The sequence below is a fragment of the Trachemys scripta genome, chromosome 16 (genome assembly GCF_013100865.1).
Source record: "Trachemys scripta elegans isolate TJP31775 chromosome 16, CAS_Tse_1.0, whole genome shotgun sequence".
NCBI classification, from domain to species: Eukaryota; Metazoa; Chordata; order Testudines; family Emydidae; genus Trachemys; species Trachemys scripta.
The window spans coordinates 18,519,568-18,541,438 of record NC_048313.1 but is presented as its reverse complement, the minus strand read 5'-3'; the positions used below and the strand labels follow the sequence as shown (position 1 = coordinate 18,541,438).

General features: G+C 44.4%; 1 protein-coding gene across 1 annotated transcript; it reads left to right on the top strand.

The window, feature by feature from the left end:
* The first annotated feature begins 2,673 nt into the window (after positions 1-2,673).
* Positions 2,674-10,839, top strand: LOC117889068 (keratin, type II cytoskeletal 5-like). The gene is made up of 11 exons (XM_034792888.1): positions 2,674-2,950; positions 3,017-3,273; positions 4,242-4,462; positions 5,940-6,000; positions 6,525-6,620; positions 7,487-7,651; positions 7,824-7,949; positions 8,708-8,928; positions 9,971-10,005; positions 10,520-10,546; positions 10,646-10,839. The coding sequence occupies exons 1-11, from the start codon at positions 2,674-2,676 to the stop codon at positions 10,837-10,839; spliced, it is 1,680 nt and encodes a 559-aa protein (XP_034648779.1).
* The last annotated feature ends 11,032 nt before the right edge of the window (positions 10,840-21,871 follow it).

The window sequence follows — 21,871 nt, the reverse complement described above, 5'->3', positions numbered from 1 at the left end:
CTTTGGTCATTCTGTTGTATCAGGGCTCATGTAAGAAAGATGACCAACAACTAGATGTAGAACTGGTCGGAATATTTTTCCCCATGGACATTTTCAGCTAAAACTAAACGTCTTTGTTTCCATGGAGATTTGCAGTGGAAAGTTTCAATTTTTGACACAAAAATGAAACCCCCAAACCTGAAAATTTTAGGCTGATGTGCAACCTATTTTTATTATTATGATGATAGGATTATTATTTTATTTGATCAATTCTTAAAATGAATCTATAATTAATGTCATTCCACATGAAGCTGGTGGAAAAAAATTCCAACACAATTCTTTTTCAGAGAAAAGGCCTTTTAGAGCAACTGAACATTTTCACAAAAAATGGCCATTTGGAAATGTTTTTGTTTCCTTTCTTTTCAGTCGGGGAAATAAACCCTATCAGATATTTACTTTATTTATTGTGGGCAAAAAAGTATGTGTGTGGGGGATGGGGGGTGGGTGGGATAGGAGGGTGTTTTTGTTTTGTTCCTACTGAAGTGAAATTTTCCACTGAAAAACGTTGAATCAAATTAAAAATGTTCATTTCTTTCTGACCTTTTCACGAACCTTTGTGCAGCAATGTCTTCAGAAATTCTGAACGTAGAGAGCTCAACTGTGATCCCCTTGGGAGTTTATCTAAGTAAGCTAGGGTGGCCAATTTTGGTTGCATGTGTTCCTGGAGATTTCATCACATGACATAATCTTAAATTAAATATTCATCTTTAATTCCTGGAGACTCCAGGCCAATCCTGGAGGCTTGGCAACCCTAAAGGAATCCCTCAGTACCAAAAGAGTAACGGTTTCAGGTTCTGGACCAAATGCTTCTCCTTACTGTATTATTATTATTAATAATAATAATTTTTACTGCTGTAAGGTCTAGGCACCCAGTCATGGATCAGGGCCCCATTGTGCAAGGTGCTGTACAAACTCAGAAGAAAAAGACAGTCCCTTCCTCAAACAGCTTATTGTGAGAGTATGAATGTAATAATAATAATAATAATAATAATACTTAGCTTTGCTATAATGTTTTTCATCCGTAGGTCTCAAAGCGGTTTACAAAGGAGAGCACTATCGTTAGTCACATTTATGTTTACAGATGGGGAAACTGAGGCACAGAGTGGTGAAGTCATTTGCCATGGTCACCCAGTGGCCAAGCCAGGAATAGAAACCAGGTTTCCTAAGTACCAATCCAGTGCGCTAGCCACTAAGCCACACTACCATAGGAGCAATCCATTTGAAGATTGCACAAATCATGGCCCTTAAATAGAGCTGTCCTTGTCAATGATCATCAGGCCAGTGCAGCGGCCAAACAGCTGTTCTATGCCTCCAGGCCAAGAATTCTCATGAAATTTTTGTCCAGCATTAGTAAGCAGGAGATTTTTAAAGGCACTAATAGGATATAGACCCCACTGACTTTCATTCTAATTAACTCAGACAAGTCTCCCATTCACCTTGACGATGAGTAAGCTGTTTTAGCTAGTGCATCTTTTAAATGAATGTAGGGCTTTGGTAAGATACCGTATGGATAATCCTGGAAATTGACGTATTCCATCCACTTGTGTTCCTGGGTGCATTCATTTACCTTGGAGCTTCAGCTTACTGTCTGTGTCAGTGAAAGCCAGTAGAAGACAGTAGAAGAATACAAGAACTAGGGGCACCAAATGAAATTAATGGGCAGCAGGTTTAAAACAAATAAAAGGAAGTTCTTCTTCACACAGAGCACAGTCAACCTGTGAAACTCCTTACCTGAGGAGGTTGTGAAGGCTACGACTATAACAGGGTTTAAAAGAGAACTGGATAAATTCATGGAGGTTAACTCCATTAATGGCTATTAGCCAGGATGGGTAAGGAATGGTGTCCCTAGCCTCTGTTTGTCAGAGGGTGGAGATGGATGGCAGGAGAGAGATCACTTGATCATTATCTGTTAGGTTCACTCCCTCTGGGGCACCTGGCATTGGCCACTGTCGGTAGACAGGATACTGGGCTAGATGGACCTTTGGTCTGACCCAGTATGGCCGTTCTTATGTTCTATGTTCTAAGACCGGCTTCATCTGGCCTTGCAGTTTCCACCTGCATTATTCGTGGTAAGGGCTGTCACTCGAGAATTGGGGGTTTTAGCCCATTGGATGTTCCAGCACGGTACATAGTAACTGAACAGTTTTGGACAATTGCCATCTGGGGGTATGTGAAACCAATGAGCAACCATCGCTGACTCAGATGAGAGTGCCAATTGGTTCTTGAAACATGGCTCGTAGTTCGGGGCACATTCATATGGAAACACCTTTGTTTTGCAGCAGGAAAATAAAAACGATTCGCCTCTGAAAGCGAAGCTCCGTGTCTGAGCACTCGCTGCCGGAAAATGAGGCGTTAGATAACCCTGTTGCTGGATCGAAGCCGATCAGCGATGCAGACTCCCATCAGTTCCACGGGAGTGGTTGAGTTCAGTGAGCATTTAACAAGTTCATTTCGACACCTGCCTGCCAGGAATGTCAAAACCATTAAGGCGCTCAACTGATCGCTTCACTTCCAGGCAACCCAGCCCAGATCCCAAAGGATAAAAGGGGCAAGGCTCCGGTGGGGTGTTCACCAAAAGGCACCGCTTGCCGACTCCGCTCCTTTCCCGCAGCAGCGCTGATCTCTCCCGCCACGATGAGCTGGCAATCCGGCAGCATCCGAAGTGGAGGTGGGAGCAAGGGCTTCAGTACAGTCTCTGCTGTGGTTCCAAGTAGCCACAGAGCCAGCTTCAGTTCGGTTTCCGTGTCAAGAGGCGGCGGAGGTTTCGGAAGGCTCAGCGGCGGAGGCAGTTTTGGCAGCCGGAGCCTCTATAACCTAGGGGGCACTAAGAAAATTTCCATCGGTGGTGGGAGCAACCTCCGGAGTGGATTTGTGGGTGGAGCTGGTGGTGGCTTCTATCTTGGCAGCGGAGGTCATGGTGGCGGACCTAGCTTTGGTGGGGGAGCTGGCGGTGGTGGGCTCAGTATTGGTGGTGGAGCCGCTGGGAGTGGATTTGGCTTTGGTGGCAGTGGGCTTGGTTTTGGTGGCGGGGGAGGCTTTGGTGGAGGTAGAAGTCCAGCAGGATTTGGGGGTGGCAATTTACCTGGCATGGGTACCATCCAAGAAGTGACCGTCAACCAAAGTCTTCTGGCACCACTGAACCTGGAGATTGACCCAAACATCCAACAGGTGCGAAAAGAGGAGAAGGAGCAGATTAAGAGTCTCAACAACAAATTTGCTTCTTTCATTGACAAGGTGAGAGTTTATCAGAAACTATGGTGATGGGAGTGCTGTGGAAAAAGGCAGATAGGTGGAAAGGAATGGAAAAGGCATGTTTTCATATTTGGATATCTACAAAAACCCATGAGTTAATAAGTCTCTCACCCGGCAAATGTTTCCTCTTTGCACTAATTGATTCAAATCTTCCAGTAAATGAACGTGCTTCTACGTGCTACGCGAATCCAGATTTCTCAGTGGTTAGCATTGGAAACTGAACAGACCAGGGACTTGATTTGCTCCATCCCACCCCCAAACGCACACAGAAAGAGGGGAAATGTGAAATATAGATTGCAAAATCCACAACTATTTCATTAATAGTTGTAATCCCTTTTTGGGACACAATTTGAAATGTCAGTGAAACATGGTGTTCGTCTCTAATTGGAGCATTTCCTCTAACTCTCACCTTTCTGCTAATGCTTGACCACAAGCTGAATCAGTTTTCTCTCAGTCACTATTTAGCTATAACTCCATGTTTCTATATTGAGGTCCTTACTTGGGTTTACTCAGGAAAATGCCATTAAATGGAGTACACCTGAGTCCAGACTGAGCCCAAATGAAGGAAAACTGGAGTAAGCCAATACTTAGCGACAGAAGTTGTTAAATATCATTACACCACTTACAAAGATGGGGAAACTGAGGCACAGAAGTCACACAGACGGTCGGCGATAGGAATAAAACCCAGATATCTCGAGTCCCAGTCTATATTGTCCTAGCTAGTACATCAGCCTACCTCAGGAATTGAGCTGGTCAATGGGAGATTTGGTTGGCTAAAGACTACGTTAATGTGAGAGACCCTGAGGATTTGGCCCGTTGTTTTCAAGAAAATGTAGAGGTTAATTTAATATGTCCTCTCTTGCCCCCTGAACTGCCAAGTTACTGAATCTCAGGTGTCAACATGGTTGCGAATATCTTCCATTAAATATCTTCTGCCTGTTGGGTTTCAGGTCCGCTTCCTGGAGCAGCAGAACAAGGTGCTTGAGACCAAGTGGACCCTGTTGCAGGATCAGGGTCAGAAATCCAATTCCAACAAGAATAACCTTGAACCCCTCTTTGAGTCTTATATCAACAACCTGAGGAAGCAGCTGAACCACCTGTTAAATGAAAGAGGGCGGATGGAGGGAGAACTGAAGAACACGCAGGACCTTGTAGAGGATTTTAAGAACAAGTAAGTGAATGTGCTGTGTTATACACTCTACAGTCGTTCCAGTTTGGAAGTTGGGGATCAGATCCCTGGCGGTACGGTAGCTTTGTTGCGATGAGGGCTAGCTGATAAAAATTAGATGGAACAGTTTTCTGTTGGAAAAGGCAGTGAAAAAGTTTCATGGGAACATGTTGAATTTGACGAAATGTTCAAAGGAAAAGTGTTAAAATGAATTGTTTTGACTCTTGTTTCATGCTGATAATGTTGAAATGTTTCATATGGACTTCACTGTTTTGTCTCATTTTGTATTAACATTTATGGTAGAATGATTCGAACTATATATTATAGTTCACATTTTACAGACACGTATTTAACATAATTATCTCATATTTTAACATCATCTGCACAAAACAATCTGATATTACTGGAAGACAGTGTTTCGCATTAAACTTTTTCAGAATTTCCACACTGAGAAAAATGTCAAAATTCCAACTTTCTGTTCTGATTCAGAGTGACAACAAATTTGGAAATGTCTGAATTTCCGCCAGAGGGGAAATTCCATTCTCCGACCAGTTCAAGTTGTGATACATTTTTTTCATGCTTACAGCAGGCATGACCAACACACATGGCCCAAATCTTAAGCCTGCACATGTGAGTTTTAGGGACAAAAACCCAGGAGATGGAGTATGTTTGCTGAGGAGATATATGGAACACCGTGTGAGTCTAGTGACTGGCATACATAGAATGTTTATGAGTTTTCCACTGCTCCAAACAAATGCACATGCGTTAAGATCTGGTGTTCAATCCCTGCACATGACATTCCAGCCGCATCACTACTGTTGCAAGGGAAATTAAAACATCTCGCAAGCTTATAGAGCACAATTTTACAGCAGTTTTGCAGAGTGGATGTGGAAAGAGAGAGGAGGTGAGACCATAGATTCATAGATTCTAGGACTGGAAGGGACCTCGAGAGGTCATCGAGTCCAGTCCCCTGCCCTCATGGCAGGACCAAACACTGTCTAGCGTTGACCAACAGGGTCAATGCCGGTGGGCCATGAACACACACAGAGATGGAGCTGCATCCAGATGTGAATCTGAGTTCTGTAGCAGACTGGACCTTGAAAGCCCCCCTGCCAAAATTTTAGAGAGGTTGAAAATATGGATCGTGTTGAGAAGCTAAATTTTGAAGTGAAAGCCAATCACTAGCCTGGACTGCAGCTAATGCAGATAGTGTCTGGAAAGATTTCCTTTTTTCTAAACATCTATCTTCCCGTTTTGAAGCCAAAAATTCAAAGAATCAGCATGACCAAAGGAATTGCAATTTGTAAAAAGCATTACCCTAAATTTCAGTAGAAACGATAATCATGCTACAAGAAAGGTGGCCAGGTTAATCTTAGAAACAGGCATTTGCAAATGGGAGCTCAAGCAAGAAATTCTTTGCCTTCCTGCCTCTCTTATTCCATGAACAAGGTCTAGCGCTGCATCCCCTCTATCCCTACAGATACGAAGACGAAATCAACAGGCGCACAGCCGCGGAGAATGAGTTTGTGGTGCTCAAGAAGGTGAGCCGTGCTAAGATCGATTACAATTTTCACCCTGTTTGCAGTATCGAAGGCAGAGATTTTCAAAGGCGCCTAAGAGAGCTGGTGTCCAAATCCAATTGAAAGACCTCCTTGGCCCTACAAGGTTCAATTGTCCCACTAAGTCTTCCAAGGGGGTTGGAGGTAGCATCTTTTCCCCACTCCCACCCCCCTGACACTACACTGGACCTGGCAGAATGCCAGCATTTCTGAAGGGTAAGGGAGGGATTGTGAGCAGACCCCAAAATATTACCTCCATGCTTTACACCCTCCCTATCTTTGGCCCAGAATGCTTCAGAGTTCTTCCCCTATAAGCTCTATGCACCCCCTCGCTGAGCTTTGTCCTTTAAAAGTCAGCAGTGCAATGAAGTGTCTCTATCGACTTCCCCAGCCCACACAGACCCAGAAAGGCCGCTTGAGCTTCACCCCTGGGCAATCCTTGGCTTCTTTTCTGCGCCAGCCGAGGCCGCTAGGCTGCAGTTGTGACTGTGTTTGCTGTTTCTCAGGACGTGGATGCCGCCTATATGAACAAGATAGACCTGGAGGCCAAGGTGGATGCGTTGATGGATGAGATCAACTTCCTCAGAACCCTCTATGACGCGGTATTGCTTCTTCTCATGGCGTCTTCGCTAGGAAATTAAATACGGCCTATGTTCATGAGCAGGCTTAACGTGGGAGGGAATCAAGACCACCACAGAAGGCGGTTTTGGCCATTGGAGAGGGCATTGGGCTGGCATTCGGTAGACCTGGGTTCTGCTCCTAGCTTTGCCACTTAGCTGCGGTGTGATCTTGGAGTCGCGTCATTTCATTGCTGTTTTGTCTGCTTTTATCACAAGGTCTTCGGGGCCAGGTCTATCTCATTCTGTGTTGATACGGTGCCTGACTCAATGGGGCCCTGACCTTGGCTGAAGCCTCTACCTGCGACTGCAATCTTAATAAAAACACATGCCTTTTTATCGTACAAGAGAATAATCTTTAGGATTTCTAAGTACCTAACTCCTGTGCTACTTAGAGCTACTACACTTCTCAGACTCCTAGACTGTCAAAGTTCACATACCCTGAGTGGTTTTGAATAATACCAATTTCCAGTGTGCACCTGTCTCTGTGTTTGACTTAAATAAAAATGCTAGAGTCCAGATTCTGATCTCAGTTGCCCCTTTGTAAATCCGGAGTAACCTCGTTGATTTCTGTGGAGTCACTCTGGATTGACACAGGTGTGGAGTCACTTTGGATTTAAATGGGTTTACACTGGAATCTGGACCTAAACTTCTAAAGATAGTGACCTTGTTTTTGATGCGCTACACCACTGTCAATCCAGAGCAGCTCCACTGACACACAAATGGACTTTCTCCTGATTTGCAACTGGGTACATGGAAGGAGAATCAGGTCCAGCATTTTTAAAGGCAGATGGTGGCTATCAGGACATTTCTGCACTAGAGGTGACTCAGACGCCCATGTACTTCTGCAGGAACTGGCCCAGCTGAATGTCCAGGTGTCTGACACCTCTGTCATCCTGTCAATGGACAACAACCGCGACCTGGACCTTAGCAGCATCGTGAACGAAGTCAAAGCGCAGTACGAGGACATTGCTAACAGGAGCCGAGCCGAGGCTGAGTCATGGTATCAGAACAAGGTGAGTGGATCTATAAACGGAGGCCCCCGGATTCTTCTCCGGGTGTTCAATTCTTTTAAAAGAGTGCCCAGAGCTATGCCGTTATTGCCGCCCGAATGAGTGGCTGCTTAGTTAAAGTGCAGAGCTGGGCATTAGATTGTATTTTTTCCCCCCCCTTGTTTCTGAATATTAGTTCGAGGAGCTGCGAGCCACTGCTGGGAAACACGGCGATGACCTGCGGAACACAAAGGGAGAAATCTCAGAGCTCAACCGGCTGACCCAGAGGTTACGGGCCGAGATTGAGAATGCAAGGAACCAGGTAGGAACGGCTCTCCCTAGAGACGGGAGAAGACAGAACTGCCTGCTCCTGTCACCCAGTTTCCTGCCCCCCCGCCCCACTCTGTCGGCTGCAGCACTGTGAGGATGTATAGCCACACCAGCTGCAGTCAGTAGAGGGCGACATGTCACACGTAAGTAGTTTCATTCCACCCAGCAGAGGGCAGTGGTGTGCATGCGTGCTCACACACATACGTATCAGCCTTCTCTCCACAGCACTAAATCATTCTTGCTAAGCCAGAGACTCAGCCCTCACAATGGTTTGTATGCCGCAGACATGGCCATAGCTCAAAATGCTCCAGCACAAGACTTAGCAGCTGTAAATATAAATCAGTCACCACCCTCTGACTGGATATTGTGTCTCAGTAGCATAGGCCAGATTAGTGGTCATGATGATGCAGAAAACAGCTGCAATGAACATAAGAACGGCCCTACTGGGTCAGACCAAAGGTCCATCTAGCCCAGGATCCTGTCTTCCGACAGTGGCCAGTGCCAGGTGCCCTAGAGGGAATGAACAGAACAGGGAATCATCAAGTGATCCATCCCCGTTTTCCATTCCCAGCTTCTGGCAAACAGAGGCTATGGAAATGTGCAGGCCAGTCACGCCCCTGGTGCTAACAGCAGCAAGGACAGCTAGGAGTCAGCTCTCTGCCTGTGAATTCTGCACTGTTAAAGGAGAGCGGGAAAACACAGAGAGAAATGGCTGGTAATTAAAAGGAAGCCAACTCCCTTCCCCTGCAGTGCGCCAGTCTGCAGACGGCGATCGCCGACTCCGAGGACCGTGGCGAGCTGGCTCTCAAAGACGCCAGGATGAAGGTGGCTGATCTGGAGGATGCTCTCCAGAAGGCCAAGCAGGACATGACGCGCCAGCTGCGGGAGTACCAGGAGCTGATGAACGTCAAGCTGGCGCTGGATATCGAGATCGCCACCTACAGGAAGCTGCTGGAGGGAGAGGAGAGCAGGTGGGTGCAAGATAATGAGAGTGATCATAATGCTTCTGACTCATTGAGATCCAGCACTCTTCATCTACAGCTCTCAAAGCACTTTTCAATGGGGGGCAGGGGAGTATCTTTATCCCTATTCTACAGACAGGGAAACTGAGGCACCGAGAGTAAATTGAGGTACACACAGTGGGGAGTCTAATATAAATTCCTAGATAGAGAGATAGTAATGTATGCACAGAGAGAGAGAGAAAGTTCTATATGCAGACTGATATAGCAATTCAGAATAACGTAGATAGACAGATAGAGGAGTGTATATGATGGATGGATGGATAGATGTGTATGTGTGGGGATAGCTAGATACTTCCTTTCCCAAGGTTACCTAGCAAGCCACTGGCAGAGCTAGAATAGAACCCAAGTCACTTTATTACTTGTATTGAAGTCGCACCTAGAGGCACCAATCCGCGATCAAGGGCCCATTGGGCTAGGTGGTTGATAGTCCCTGCCCCAAAGAGCTTACAAAGTCCTTGCACAGGACAGGAGACAAGAGGTGGATACAACAAACATATGGAGGAAGGACCACAGGGAGCAGCATCTCTTGACTCTCAGCCCAGCACGCTGAGTGGCTAATCTTTTGCAAAATTACCATGGGTCTGTTGGGGGCTGGGTTCCCTATTCAAGAAGGATGGATGGTACAGTGGTTAGTCTAGCCTGCAATGTAGGAGAATCTGGTCTGGTTCCCTGCCTTTCTTGCACCCTGCTCCTGTGGTGTTGAGCAGTTCACTTAGGGCCAGATTTTAAAAGGTATTTAGGCTCCACAGACAGAAACAGACTAGCCTCCTAGGAAAACATGAAAACAGATGGTCTCGATGGACTAGATGAATATGATGATCCCGTCTGGCCTTTTAGTCAACGAGTCTTTGAAGATCTTAGCACTGCAAGGTTGCAAATGTGCCAGAAAAAGCAGCTGGGATAAACTTCCTCACGTATTTACGGCGCCGATCTTAAAAGCCGAACTCCTCCATGTGATTTTTACCTTCCTTTTGTCTGCCTTCCCCCACAGGCTGAGCGGAGAGGGCGTCATCCCCGTCAGCTACTGTGAGTATCTCGCTCCTGTCGGGAGCAGTGTCTGGGCTTATGTAACCCGTGCTAGGCGAGTGTGGGCATTTGCTCCCTCTATGGCTGGCCCACATAAGCTATTAAAGGGTCTGCTCCTCTTGCTAGTTACAGGGTCTATCCCCAGCTCATTTAGACACCTACGGTCTATTGATTTCAAAATGGGGCGTGAGTGCCTAACTATCTTTGAGGCTCTGCGGCCTAGTCTTTTATCTCCGGTGGCAGAGGCCCATGCTTTTAGTGCCAGAGGTCCCAGATTCAATACCCAATTGTGGGCCCAGTAGGTAGAGTTGTCAACTTTGGTTGGATGGATTCCTGGAGGTTTCATCACATGAGGTAACCTTTAATTAAAGATTCCTCTTTAATTCCTGGAGATCCCAGGACAATGCTGGAGGGTTGGCAACCCTACCAGTAGGGCCAGTTAAGAGTCCATGTTTCACTGGAACCGAACCCCTGATTCAACTGGGCATCTGACCAGGCTGTGGTTTTCTTGCAGCGGTGGTCAGCTCTAGCGCTGGAGTTGGTGGCGGAGCTGGTTTAGGAGGAGGATTTGGCGGTTTTAGCTCAGCAGGAGGCGGAGGAGGATTCGGCTATGGAGGTGGAAGTGGTCTCGGTCTCGGAGGCGGAGGGTTCGGCTTTGGAAGCGGCGGCGGCTTCGGAGGGGGCAGCAGCTTTGGCTATGGAGGTGGCAGCGGGCTGAGTGCCGGAGGAGGAAATTTCAGCACCGGAAGCGGGAAAGGCACTGGGGTGGGAACCAGCATGGGCGTGAAAATTGTCTCCAAAACCTCTTCCAGCAAAAAGACCATTAAAAGTTAAGCTAGAGGAATTCCCCACAGCTCAAGTCATAGATAGACCACTCCCCCAACCCATGTATAATTGCCCCTTGATACTACCCCCCACGGCAACAATCCATCACTTTGGCAAGGAACCCCCTGTAGCATCTTGAATTCCTTCAGCCCCCCCCTTTATAACTCTAGTGTGAATGACAATGATGCGCCTGTTTCTTTGGCTCCTGGCATAGTAGTTCTTAAGCACTGGGGTCCTAATTCAGGAAAGCTGTTAAGCATGTGCTCAAGTTAAGCGAGTGCTTAAGCATTTTCAAGAAGGGACTTAAACCTATGTTTAAAAGTTAAGTTCCTTGGAGGTTTTTAAGGCCCGACTTGACAAAGCCCTGGCTGGGATGATTTAGTTGGGAATTGGTCCTGCTTTGAGCAGGGGGTTGGACTAGATGACCTCTTGAGGTCCCTTCCAACCCTGATATTCTATGATTCTATGATTCTAAGTCTCTGCTTAAGTGAACAGGGGCCTTTGTTGTATTCCGTGCGACCTGAGAGGTTGTCAACATTTTCAAACTTGGCACCCAAGCCTAAGAACCTAAGGGAGAAATTTTCAAAACAGCCGAATGGATTTAGGCACATGCACCCCGTTGAAAGTCCTTAGGACTCGTGCTCCTAAATCTCTTTAGTGCTTTAGAAGATCTCTCCCAAAATCTATATGTAGGCTCCTAAAATAAGTGGTCTAATAGTCACAGACACTGAGCAGTTGCAATTGTTGTTGAAGTCAATGGAGCTGTGGGCACTCAGCGCTTCTGAAAATAAGGCCATGTATTCTGAAGCTGAATATCGATTAAGGAAGGGAATTAAAGTTGTGAAACTGACTTTAGATAACAGTGTTTGCAAATGTTAGCCACAGCCACGCTGATTAGATTTACAAATGGCTTATCAAATGCTAATCCTTGTGTTCTTTTATTGAAAGGGAAGTTTACCCCGTTGTGTTACATTTTCAAAACTAAACCCAAGGCAAACATGAGATTTATGACGCGGTTTACATGTAGGTTTGTGGTCATGTGTTATCAAAGGCTAGAAGTACAAACGATCAAATCTGTTTATGTAAAAGCTCTGGTTTTGAGTTACTGAGATTAAAACAAAATTAACCAGGGCAGGGACTGGGTTCCCAGAGAACAATTATTATGATTTAATATTTACACTGCCAAAAGGCTCCTGTTAGCCTCGTGCTAGGCAGCACGGTTAACATTTTCAAAAGTGCCAGAGTGATTTAGGAGCTTAAGTCCTCTTGGCTTTCCATGATTTTCCATGAGAATTAGGCTTCTAAGTGATTTAGTACTTTTGACAAATGTAACCTGTTTATACACATAAGAAACGGAATGGGATTTTCAAAAGCTCCTAACTCAAATTTTCAAAAGGGCCTAAGTGACTTAGGCACCTTAGTGCTATTTTTAAAAGTGACAAGCATTTAGGTTCTAGATCAAAGGTATTTAGGTGATTAACTCCCATGGAAATCAGTGGGAGTTAGATGCCCAAATAATACCTTTGGGGATCTAGGCCTAGAAGCCAAAGTCTCATTGAAAGACAATGGCATATAAGCTCCTAAATTCCGAAGTCACTTTTCAAAATAGAACCCAAACACCAGATTTTTAAGGGATTTAGGCACCTAAAGATGCTTATAGGTGCCTGGTGGGATTTTCAAAAACATCTAAGTGCCTAACTGCCTATGGATTTAGGCACTTTTGAAAATCTCACTAGATGCCTAAAAACCTTTAAAAATCTGGCCCGAATTCCTAACTCCCATAAGTGCTTTTGAAAATTCCACCTGAGATCTCTGCACTGGAGTTTCTACAATGTTGAAAGAGAAATACAAAGAGAAGGAGAGAAAGTGGATTTGTGTTCAAAAAATACCTTTAAGAACAGTTAACTTTTCCAACAGGGCAATTTTAAGTCTGATTAATTTGATATTAAGAATGAATTAAGAAAATTATAGTACAATTCTTAAAACACTTATGTGGAAAATTCAAGCAACATATACAGCAGATGGGAAGAATATCTTTGTCCGAGGGGGTTAGACTCTGATGTAAATTACACTGATGTAAATCAGGAAATATGTCCCTTGGTCTCAATAGAGTTACTCCGTATTTGCAATTGAAATTTGAATCTGGCCCAGAAGTACTATTGCATTTCTTGTGAGTATAGTCATCAGCAGCAATGGTACCGCAAAAATCTCCAGAACGGTGTGTTTTAGCAAAAATGTATCTGAACAAACCACCTTCATGTGTACTATCCAGTTTGCCATGAAATTCCTTCATGTTATTTTTTTGTGAGTGCACCACTAAAAAAGGCGACAGATTTCTACACTTCTTCAATAATAATGACAAACAATAATTATACTCCCGTTTGACTTTTTGGCATGTGTTCAATAAAACTGGATTGTAATTTACGACGTGTTACTGCCTATTTTTACCCAAGAGGTGAATTTATAGCACAAAATATTTCTGCACCGTCTTTCACAGGAGAGGGATGTATTAATAACAAGGAAAATGGGATTTTTTCCCCATGGCAAATGTTTAACGTTTGTCAAAAACATGAAAATTGAAAAACCGAAGATTGGGCTGACTTTTGTTGTTGTTATTGTTTTTACCCAAATGTTTTCAGTTTTTGGCAACTGACAGCCAAAACATTTCGGCCGAAAATGGAAAAATATTTGGCTGAAAACTGAAAAAACTTGGATTTGGGGTTTCTGATCAAAAATTGTCAAGGAAGGCGGATACTTTCTGGAAACGTTTTTTATTTCATTGAAAACGCACATTCCATCAAAACAACGTTTTGACCAGTTCTACTAACTAGCAGAAATAATTTTGCTGAAAGATTTCGGGGAAGGTCTATTATGGCCTGATCACAGTGGTCTCCCCTGGCCTTAGAAACTATGGATCTATGTTTCTATTTCTGCATTTCTTAAGGAGCAAGATCAGAAAGATACATTCACTGAGTTTTTTGGTGGCTTTGGGGGAAATAACCTGAATTCAGATTGTGCAGCTGTGGGGTTCTTTTGCTGGAACAAAGCATAAAACACCTAGATGCATTGGTAGACACGGAGGGTGGAATATTCTAGGGCAGTGATTCTCAACCAGGGGTACACGTGCCCCTGGAGGTACTCAAAGGTCCTCCAGGGGGTACATCCACTCATCTAGATATTTGTCTAGTTTTACAACAGATTGTCACGGAGTATGGGGGACTCAGGGCCCTGCACCCCCGGCTTCCTGCGATTCACCATGACTCTTAGCCAGCCAGTAAAGCAGAAGGTTTATTTAGATGACAGGAACACAGTCCAAGACAGGTCTTGCAGGCACAGACAACAGGATACCCCTCAGTTAGGTCCATCTTGGGGTCCTCGGGCACCACAGCCCCTTTGGGAGGTCAGAGCCCTCTCTGCCTCCCAGCCACCACACAAACCAGCTCCTCAGACTCTGCCTTCAGCGACCCCTCCCACAGCCTTTGTTCAGTTTCCCGGGCAAAGGTGTCACCTGGCCTCCAACCCCTTCCTGGGTTCTCATGTTACATACTCAGGTATTCTCCGTCGGTCAGTCTCCCATCCCACAACGCAGACCATCCTAGCCACACTCCCCTGTCAGCATTCAAAGCCCACAGTAAGAACAGTCCCACTTCGTCACACAGATTACATAAAAAGCACTAGCAAAATCAGTGCAAATTACAATTACATACTGACAATGACTTGTTTATACAATTACATATAGACAATGACTTGTTTGCTCTATATACTATGCACTGAAATGTAATTACAATACATATATTCCCGTTGATTTATTTTATAATTCTATCACAAAAGGGAGAAAGGAAGCAATTTGTCAGTAACAGTGCGCTGTGACACTTTTGTATTTCTATGTCTGATGGTGGAAGCATGTAGCTTTTAACTGAGGTTAACTTGAGGGTACACGAGACAAATCAGACTCCTGAAAGGGGAACAGTAGTCTGGAAAGGTTTAGAGCCACTGTTCTAGGGAACCTAAAACAAGCATTAATCCCAGATTTACATAACTTCAGAATTTAGGGTTTTAAATGACACATTGTTAGAGTGCTTCATGTAGCAAGAAAACACGTTTGGAAAACTATTTTAGCAATGTTCACCTCGGATTTCTTCCTTGCACTTTTCTAATAACTGTTCACAGAACGGATTGATGTTGCCACATGTTGTTTCAGGCTTATGTTAAAAGAAGCTCAGGCCTTTATTTATTGATTGCCCCACCTAATTATAATTCTGACAATCACAGTTTAAATCCTAGTCCTTCAATTCAAAAGTTCACAGGGCTTTTCCTGTCTACCTGGCCAGTGCATCTGAGGGCTTGTCTATACTTATGCGCTAGTTCGGCGGCAGGCAATCGAACTTCTGGGTTCAATTTATCGCGTCTTGTCTGGACGCGATAAATCAAACCCAGAAGTGCTCCCCGTCGATTCCGGTAATCCTGCTCGGTGCGAGGAGTACGCGGAGTCGACGGGGGAGCCTGCCTGCCGTGTCTGGACCGCGGTAAGTTCGAACTAAGGTACGTTGACTTCAGCTACGTTATTCATGTAGCTGAAGTTGCGTACCTTAGTTCGAATTGGGGGGTTAGTGTAGACCAGGCCTGAGTTGAGAGCGCTGTCCAGAGCGGTCACTATGGAGCACTCTGGGATAGCTCCCGGAGGTCAATACCGTCGAATTGCGTCCACACTACCCCAAATTCGACCCAGCAGGGTCGATTTCAGCGCTAATCCCCTCGTCGGGGAGAAGTACCGAAATCGATTTTAAGAGCCCTCTAAGTTGACAAAAATGGCTTTGTCGTGTGGATGGGTGCAGGGTTAAATCGATCTAACGCTGCTAAATTCGACCTAAACTCGTAGTGTAGACCAGGGCTAAGTGGCGTAGCTTGAAGATGATGTGGATTAAAGATCGACTCAGTTTCAGTCTAACTTAAATCCGGTCATTACCAAAATCACTGGTGCCAGATGCTAGTCTCAGTTACCCCCATGTATGTAAAATGTAACCCCACTATGATTTCACTAGTTGTCATTAATCTTACAATATGATGCAGAGGTCCCAGCTGAGCTCCAGGCTCCATTGTAACAGACCACACTCTACAAACTAAAAACTCTACAAACGGGCCTGCTAAACCCAGGGTTGTGAGTTCAATCCTTGAGGGGGCCATTTAGGAATCTGGGGCAAAAATCTGTCTGGGGATGGTCCTGCTTTGAGCAGGGGGTTGGACTAGATGACCTCCTGAGATCTCTTCCAACCCTGATATTCTATGAGTCTATAGGCACAAAGACGGAACGCGAATGCCCAGAGTCACACAGCAGGTGAGTGGCAGAGTGAAGAATAAAACCAGTGTCTCCTGAATCCCAGTTCAATGCCCCTAGTTATTAGACCACAATACTGCTTAACGATCTGGTCCAATGTCTCCCTGTGAATTTGAGAAATGCCTTACAGAGAGACATGGGGCCAAAATGCTTCCCTGATTTACAGCAGTGCAATTCCAGATTAACTCATCTGAAGTCAGTGTGACTGCTCCAGATTTAACTGATGACAGAATCTGTCCAGTTTTCCGGTGAATACACAATGTTGCTAGAACGCATAAATGTTCAGAAGCAGAAGATGACTAATTAACTCTGTGCACAGCCTCTTTGCAAAATAGGCTTCTTTGGGAATAAATCATCTTGACATACAACAACAGCGAAAGAAACCTGTATCCCAGCAGCACAAACAACCCCGCAGGGCTGGGAGACGCTGGAATTCACTGTCTTTCCAGGAGCGCTTTCCTCTGAACATGAGAGCAAGATCTCAGGCTGGGAGGAAATTCTACTGAACTAGAAACCTGATTTGGAAAACTCCATTTGGATGTTATAATGTTACCGAGAAAAAACCCCAGCCATTTTGCTCAGCCCAGAAATCTGAAAGCTGTAAGAATCCCTGCTCAGCATAGACAAAGTCTGAGATGTCTTTGCATATAGAGGGGGTGCCACATCAGACAAACAGGAAGGGGAAAGTTGCTGGGAGAAAGGAACGCCAGGATTCCAGTCTCAGCTGCCACTTCTGTGCCATATAGGACAGGGTAGGGCACAACTTTGATGTGCCTCAGTTTCCCCCACGTGTAAAATGAAGATAATGATCTTGTACTTTGCAGAGGTGTTGCAAGGATTTCATTGCAGTGGTTAATGTGCCCCACCCTGGGAGGGGCAGAGCATTTTTATCTCCCTGTAAAGCTAACGGGAGCTGAGAACACACGGCCCCTTGCAGATTTGGGAGTAGATCCACCAGCCGGTGGCAATTGTCATGACCAGTTGAGGAGCTGCCCCCGGGACTTGACATTTGCGAAGTGCTTTTGAGGGTTTAAAGTGCTACATGAATGCCAAGAGAATTCAGTTTTCTAGCAGACTGAAATATAAATGCAGGGGTAAATTTCCATACCAGGGGTCCTAAAATCAGTCCCCTAAAGCCAGGTTTAGGCACCTACTTAAAAATGACCTGATTTTCAGAGGTCTGACTTCAAGCTCCCATTGAAATCAGTGATTGGGGTCATGCAGAGTGAGCTATAACAATACGTCCCTCTTGCATTTTTAAAAGGCCCGCCTAAGAAAATCTGCCTTAGATTGTAAGTATTTTTGGACCGGAAGCATCTTTTTATTCTATATTTGTACAGAGCCTAGCACACTGGGTGTGCTATTGGAACACAAGGTATTATTTTATTATTAATAATGGAATGCCATCAAACGATGAATAAAGCAAATATACAAAAGGCATCAAACCAAGACAAGAGATTTTCAAGTCTTTTTTTTCCCCGCCATGAGCCTAAAAATATTAGGACTGAGGCCTGGTCTACACTGGGGGCGGGGATCGATCTAAGATACACAACTTCAGCTACGAGAAGAGTGTAGCTAAAGTCGACGTATCTTAGATCGACTTAGAATCACTTACTTCACATCCTCGTGGCGCGGGATCGACGGCCGCGGCTCCCCCGTCGACTTTGCTTCGGCCTCTCGCCGAGCTGCAGTTCAGCAGTCGACGGCAGAACGATCGGGGATCAATTTATCGCGTCTACATTACACACGATAAATCGATCCCCAATAGATCGATCGCTACCCGCTGATCCGGCGGGTAGTGTAGACGTACCTTGATTCTTCTCTCACTTAAACAGGTGTAAGTGACTTCATTGAAGTCAAAGGAATTACAAAGGTTTCAAAAGAGAACTAGACCTAATGCTCCTTGGTAGGATGCACCCCACTTGATGTCTGATGCAAAAACGACACCACAGACATAGCTGGAAGTAGAAGCAACCAACTGACCTTCTTGATGACGTCACTTCCTGCCCTTTGCCTCAGTTTCCCTACATGTAAAAAGAGGATAATGATACTGCCCTCCTTTGTAAAGTGCTTTGTGATCTATACGCTTGGAAGGTTTAAGTTTTTTATCAATAAATGTCAGTAAAAGTCAACTTCACTGTACACACGCCAACTAACAAAACAATATTTTGATTGATAACCATCAGAATTCACAGATAGGCAAAGGAAGAAAAATGCTACTTGAGAACTTACTAGAGTTTGATTTAAGGATATTTACTTTGCATATTTAACCATGATAAAGCTTTCACTTTTTGAATCTCAATGTCATTAAAAAAATGATTGTCCCCCGCCCACTCTCTGACCTCCACACAACTTCCTGCAATTCCTAAAATGTAAATAAATAAAAAACATGCTTAAAATCCATAATTTTGTGCAACTGAAAATTTAAACTGAGAAACAGTTTAAAAATTCCAAAAAGTAAACATTGATATCGGTCAAATTTATATAAAAAATAGAAACCAGAGTTTGCCAAGCCTAGTATGGAAAAGCCAGGTATTATCAGTATTATTATGAGGCAAACCGACATTTTTGATCTTTTAGCACCACGCCCTGCTAGCCTGACATCCTCGCTTGTGATAGTGCCGATGACAAAAGGTGGGTAAAGGTTGACTCTCTGCAAAATGATTGGACAATTCATGTTGGAAAGAAGGGGTCTACATTGCGTTCTTCGCTCACACAAATGTTCCACTGCTGGGCCAAATCCAACTCCTGCTGGTGACTCACTTTACCTCAACAGGATTACTCAAGCGAGTAAAATGAGCAAGCTTTGGCCCTAAATCCAGGACAATATTGTCTGAGTGAAGACTCAGTATGCACTGTGTGACCTTTCTATGCATTAGTGTCTCATGCAGGGTGATCAGATGTCCCGATTTTATAGGGATATCAGGAAAAACTTTTTCACTAGGAGGTGGTGAAGTACTGGAATGGATTACCTAGGGAGGTGGTGGAATCTCCTTCCTTAGAGGTTTTTAAGGTCAGGCTTGACAAAGCCCTGGCTGGGATGATTTAGTTGGTGTTGGTCCTGCTTTGAGCAGGGGGTTGGACTAGATGATCTCCTGAGGCCCCTTCCAACCCTGATAGTCTGTGATTCTATGAATGTGAACTTTCAAGCAGGACAGTGACATGATTTAGTTGGGGATTGGTCCTGCACTGAGCAGGGGGTTGGACTAGATGACCTCCTGAGGTCCTTCCAACCCTGATCTTCTATGATTCTATGATTCTATGATATTTGGGGCTTTGTCTTATATAGGTGCCTATTACCCTTACCGCCGTCCCAATTTTTCACACTGCTGTCTGGTCACCCTAGTTTCACGCCACCAGTTGCTTTACATTTTGATACTCTTCGTAACAATCCAGTGAATGAACATTATTTGGGGGCAACATGCATATTTAGACATTCCATTGTAGAGTCATTTATTCATTAAAATAAAAATGAACATTTTATACTTTTTAATTCAAACTTTTCACACTGTGGTCCTGCTGGCATAACTTGGCATTGCTCCACCGGAGTAAATGGGGCCAGATTCCCACCTGGTGTAAAAATGGATGTAGCTCTATTGAAATCAATAGATACACGCCAATTTACACTTGCCGAAAATGTACCCCTTGCTGTTATGGGAAGGTACCTATTAATCTAAGACACTTTGGGTCTGAGTTGCCTCTCCCTTGTGCAGCTTTTACATCCGTATAGATCCACTGACGTCAGTAGACTCCCAGCTTATGTTGATATCAATGAGAGGAGGATCAAAGTCTTGATATTGTCCATAAAGCCAATGCATGTTGGAATGGACAATGCATGTTGGAATGGAATCCATGTTGCTACGGCAATGTCTGGACAGATCACATGGGAGCTGATGTCATTATCTTTGTCGTAGATAACGTTACAGTTTTAAATATAACCTCCAGATATGCAAGCAGCCAAGCGCTTTCTAAACTCTACAATCCCGAGATTACAGCACCCCCTTGCTACAACTCAGCCTTATCCCTGCCATTGGAGGTTTAATTAAATGATTAATTTCCTAATTTCTTACCTGAATGAGCTTCAGGTGCTAATGACTCACACAACTGGCAATAAGTGGCAACAGGAATGCTGGGGGAACACACATTGTGCAAGCATCAGGTTTTCTGACTGCAATAAAAAAAAAATCAGTTTTAATTCAGATTCTTTCAAGTTCTCAGGCAAAGGAAACCAGTTCTGGAAAGTTATCAACAGAAAACAAGCTATGAGCCAATGATGATGCCCCTAAGCCTCTAATTTTGGATTCATTATCTCTGCTGGCTGCTCATGCACCCAACTCTGCAAAAATCCAGCACGAGACGGGATCTGAACTGCCTGCTTTCCTTATGCAGAGCAGTATCTTACTTTGCCAGCAGGCCCATTGAAGTCAACAGAACTAACTGCACAGCGAAGTACCATTCAAGACGGACACGGTTGGCGGAGTCTGGTTTATGAGTAAGTCCACTGGCCAAGATTTTCAAAAGTTTCTAGTGATTTGCGGGGGCTTGCCCGATTTGCGATCCCTTCCAGGGGACTGATTTTCAGAAACGGCTCGCTGAGAATTGGAGCCCCCTTCAACTGGCTCAAGTCGTGCACCCAAAATCCAAAGTGACCAAAATCAAACAGAAACTCTTGAAAATCTTGACTGGTGCGGTAAGTGCCAACAGATCTTTTACCTGAGTGAGGTTGTGCAACATCGGACCTAAAACCAGAATGTTGTGAATTCCACCAGCAAATGTCACTACTGGGCACTGATGACTGGAAACCTCCCGTTGAATGTTGTAATTTTGCAGATCAGCAGGTGAAAAACAAGCACAATAAAAACACAGCCTCACGCCCTTACTTTTAGAATTGACCCTGACTGAGAAGTCCAGGAACATTGACTAGGAAATGCTACCCTTTTTATAGGGTTTTTTTGAAAAAAAAATATGCCTATAGAATTTAATAGATAATTCCATCCCTCCTGTATAATTCCATAGGTTGGCTCAGACTGTAGACGTCTCATTATGTACCAAATTCCATAGACCGTATCCTCAACTGGTGTAGCTCCAGTAACTTCAAGGCTGCAGTGTCTTTCTGACCCTATAGAATTTGAGTAATTTCTATAGACCCCTATTGATTTCATTCCAGTTCAAATCTATAATGCTTTTCCTTAGGGGGCAGTCCCATATGATAATACTCCCTAATGTAGTATAGATTTTTTTTTTGACTGAACATCATCTGCAGCCTCATTACACAATTCTGCAATGAAGTCTCTCTTGAAATGTGGGGCTACATTGATTTGTTTTTTTGGTGCAAAGATTAGTTGGATTCATCTTCGAAAGCTATTTCAACGGTGATTCACAGCTCTGCTTGCCGTCGCTATAAAAATAGGAATTAAAGCTAAAAAAGCTTATGGCTAAGACTTTCAAAGTTGCCTAGAGGATTTGCTCACCCAACTCCCAGTAAACTGATCAAGAGTTGGACATCTAAATTCCCAAGGAGATTTGAAAATCAATCTCTCTCACACACACACACCACTGCTGTAATATCTGAAACTGGTATTACTGATGTCTTTAGGTATGCAGATTTCTAAGCAGCTTGTGTATCATAATTAATAAATGGAGATATCCTATTTACTAGAACTGGAAGGGACCTTGAAAGATCATTGAGTCCAGCCCCCTGCCTTC

Excerpts from the sequence above, each read along its gene's own strand:
- LOC117889068 (XM_034792888.1), top strand. The coding sequence starts at position 2,674 with ATGAGCTGGCAATCCGGCAGCATCCGAAGTGGAGGTGGGAGCAAGGGC. Across the intron at positions 6,621-7,486 it reads TCAGAACCCTCTATGACGCG|GAACTGGCCCAGCTGAATGT; the intron begins GTATTGCTTCTT and ends GTACTTCTGCAG. Across the intron at positions 7,652-7,823 it reads AGTCATGGTATCAGAACAAG|TTCGAGGAGCTGCGAGCCAC; the intron begins GTGAGTGGATCT and ends TCTGAATATTAG.